General features: G+C 32.6%; 1 protein-coding gene across 1 annotated transcript; it reads right to left on the bottom strand.

Moving 5' to 3' along the window:
* Window positions 1–569: 569 nt before the first annotated feature.
* Window positions 570–2,531, bottom strand: LOC143586779 (uncharacterized). Its single transcript, XM_077068257.1, has 3 exons — window positions 2,399–2,531; window positions 2,197–2,326; window positions 570–1,104 (listed from the first exon to the last, which is right to left on the bottom strand). The coding sequence occupies exons 1-3, from the start codon at window positions 2,529–2,531 to the stop codon at window positions 570–572; spliced, it is 798 nt and encodes a 265-aa protein (XP_076924372.1).
* Window positions 2,532–2,747: the final 216 nt, after the last annotated feature.

Raw genomic sequence — 2,747 nt, 5'->3', positions numbered from 1 at the left:
AATTTAAATCCAATCATTGTTCACCACTATTTGTGTCGATGTGTTGTGTTTCGCGTCATAACACTCAGACACCCCTCTAGTTTAAATTAAAGTCTTATATACCGATATTCTATTAAATTGTATTGGATTATATGATATCATCAAACGATCATTCGTTCGCCAATATAACCCGAATGACTTTTCGAATTATACTCTAAGTATATTCCTCAATATTGATTTGAATACATCCGAAATGGTGTTCTATCTCATTAAAGTAGTGTCCTATGGGCTCAAGAACAAATTTTGCCCACAGCTAATAGCTACGATATACCACCACCATAGTTGAAACTTGAAACATTATATGATTTAGTTGAATGTTACAAAAAAATTTAATCGAACAAAATCTTTCTTTATTCTAATAACATTGAACCTTTCAGAACTAGTTGTAAAATGTAAATGGCCAAAAAGACAATTGATAATAGACCTTGATCCTAATAAAACAAAGCTAGTCGTCCTAATAAAACATAGCTAGTCATGGGAAAATTCGAAGACAAAAGTTTTAGACATTATTAAAAAACTCGGTCTTCAATTTATTCTGCATTGTCTTCAACGTGTGTATTGTATGTTGGCCATAGGAACTCATCAGTCATCAACACATCATGGTAAGAAGAATATTGATAGATGAAATCGTTGACAAAATCAAAAGGTGACCACAAGTTATTGCCTGATGGTATGATGGTATCATTGTCCGGTGTAAATGGCTGGGTCCAAAAATTACCAACCATTTCATCATCTAATGTTTGCAGTGTAAGGTCACTTGAAATAGCGGAGTCTATACCACTCGACCAACATGAAAACAATCCTGAGCTTGAAGGAGATGATGGTAATTGATCAGAATATGGTAGTTCTAGAAATAATCTTCTTCCATCCTCCTCCTGAAGTTTAAGATCTGTTTCTTTGACACTATACACTTTTGGATTAGCATGATCATGCTCAAGGAGTCCTGTGTGTTCACTTTTGGACACAGTTTGGTCATCTTGAGATCGTTTCTTCAAATGTGTGTTCCACCGGTTTTTTATTTCGTTGTCACTTCTTCCTGGCAACTTTGTAGCTATTGTAGACCATCTGTAGATAAAAGAGTAGATCATTGGAACTAAAAATCTACACGAAATGTACAAATTAATTGTTTTTTTTTTCATTAAGAGATAACCTTCTGATCGAATAGTCATTGTAACACACAACATAATTACCTAAATGAAGAGAATGAATTTTGAAATGAAAATTTATCACACTTAATAGAAGTTACACGGAAAATCTAAAAAACACTAGCAAAAACATGACATGAGGTTAAAACATAGATTACACTTTATAAAGCATCCACAATGATAAAACCACAACACACAAAATAGAGTGCCTTGTAGCTAATAATTATGGTTCAAAAACACCAAAAAATCATCCAATAAGGAGACCAAAAACATTTCCTCACCATATTTTACATATATTTTAATTATAAATCTCTTTAATTTAATTAAACACATTAAATAATTTAATATTAGTTTTACCCTCGGGAGAAGATTTGTAATTTGAAAGCTCTCACTCGCTTTTTACGTTCAAGCGTATGAATGTGTGCCAAAAAACCAGACGCCACCCGATGGTGAAGAATGCGAGAAACAACCACGTGAGCGTCTGTGAAAGGAGAAACACTTGATTGGAGGGTTATCCTCTATTTAAGAAAAAATTCACGTTTTTAGGTCACTTATGATGTATCCGAATTGATGTAACGTATTCACCTAAAGTAGAGGCTTAAAACGTAACTTTAAAGTAAAAAACAAGGCTAAAACGTTTGATTTATCGAAGGGATCTCCCTAATTAAAGTGATCATAAATGTAATAGTTATTTTGTGCCAACTGAAGTGCAACTTCATAGATAGATAGATATATAATTCCTTTTTTTTTTTCAAATTTAAACAAATTATCATCTAGATAACTTACTCAAATCGCTAAAACGTTTGATTTATCGAAGGGATCTCCCTAATTAAAATGATCATAAATGTAATAGTTATTTTGTGCCAATTGAAGTGCAACTTCATAGATAGTTAGATATATAATTCCTTTTTTTTTCAAATTTAAACAAATTATCATCTAGATAACTTACTCAAATCAAGGTAAAGTTCACCTAATTTTCCTATTTTATAATAGAAAGATGATTTAAACTTACCTGTTTCCAATCTTGTTATGTAAACTCACGATGACATTGTCTTCTTCTTCTGTAAAATTCCCATGTTTCAAGTCCGGGCGGAGATAGTTCATCCATCTCAACCTGCAACTTTTACCGCTTCTAGAAACACCTAAACAGAAAACAATAAGAAGAAAATGTCCAAATCCATGCTAAAAATTAAAGTATGATCCCACATATATACCAGCAAACTTGGGAAGTAAACTCCAGTTCCAATGGCCGTATCTCTGGATGTAGGCTGTTAACTTCTTATCTTCATCATCAGTCCAAGCACCTTTTTTCAGTCCATTCTTGTCATAAAATGAACTCTTCCCCATCTTTTTGCCTCTGAACTGTACGTGTCTCGATGCCTGTGGATATAAATACTAAGATCGGTGTTGATCCAAAGTATATATATATACTTGCTGATCTTGCCTTGCAACGTGCTCAAAATGGAAGATTTTGGGGATATTTTATGATCAGGATTAAAAAATGTATTAGAATAACATATATTCCAGATTAAAAACGTGAAGGTAACTAATTTTTTTTATTCA

Source organism: Bidens hawaiensis, unplaced genomic scaffold (genome assembly GCF_021521415.1).
Source record: "Bidens hawaiensis isolate Kalapana, Puna unplaced genomic scaffold, B.hawaiensis_p1.1 tig00034975_1, whole genome shotgun sequence".
Taxonomy (NCBI): domain Eukaryota; kingdom Viridiplantae; phylum Streptophyta; class Magnoliopsida; order Asterales; family Asteraceae; genus Bidens; species Bidens hawaiensis.
The sequence above is the reverse complement of the archived record's forward strand: the minus strand, read 5'-3'. Positions and strand labels throughout refer to the sequence as shown.

What these genes read in the sequence shown, in the direction of transcription:
- LOC143586779 (XM_077068257.1), bottom strand. Translation starts at nt 2,531, where the DNA reads ATGGGGAAGAGTTCATTTTATGACAAGAATGGACTGAAAAAAGGTGCT. An exon ending in TTTACTTCCCAAGTTTGCTG is followed by an intron (nt 2,327 to 2,398) that starts GTATATATGTGG and finishes TTTTCTGTTTAG; the next exon opens with GTGTTTCTAGAAGCGGTAAA. An exon ending in CATAACAAGATTGGAAACAG is followed by an intron (nt 1,105 to 2,196) that starts GTAAGTTTAAAT and finishes TTTTATCTACAG; the next exon opens with ATGGTCTACAATAGCTACAA.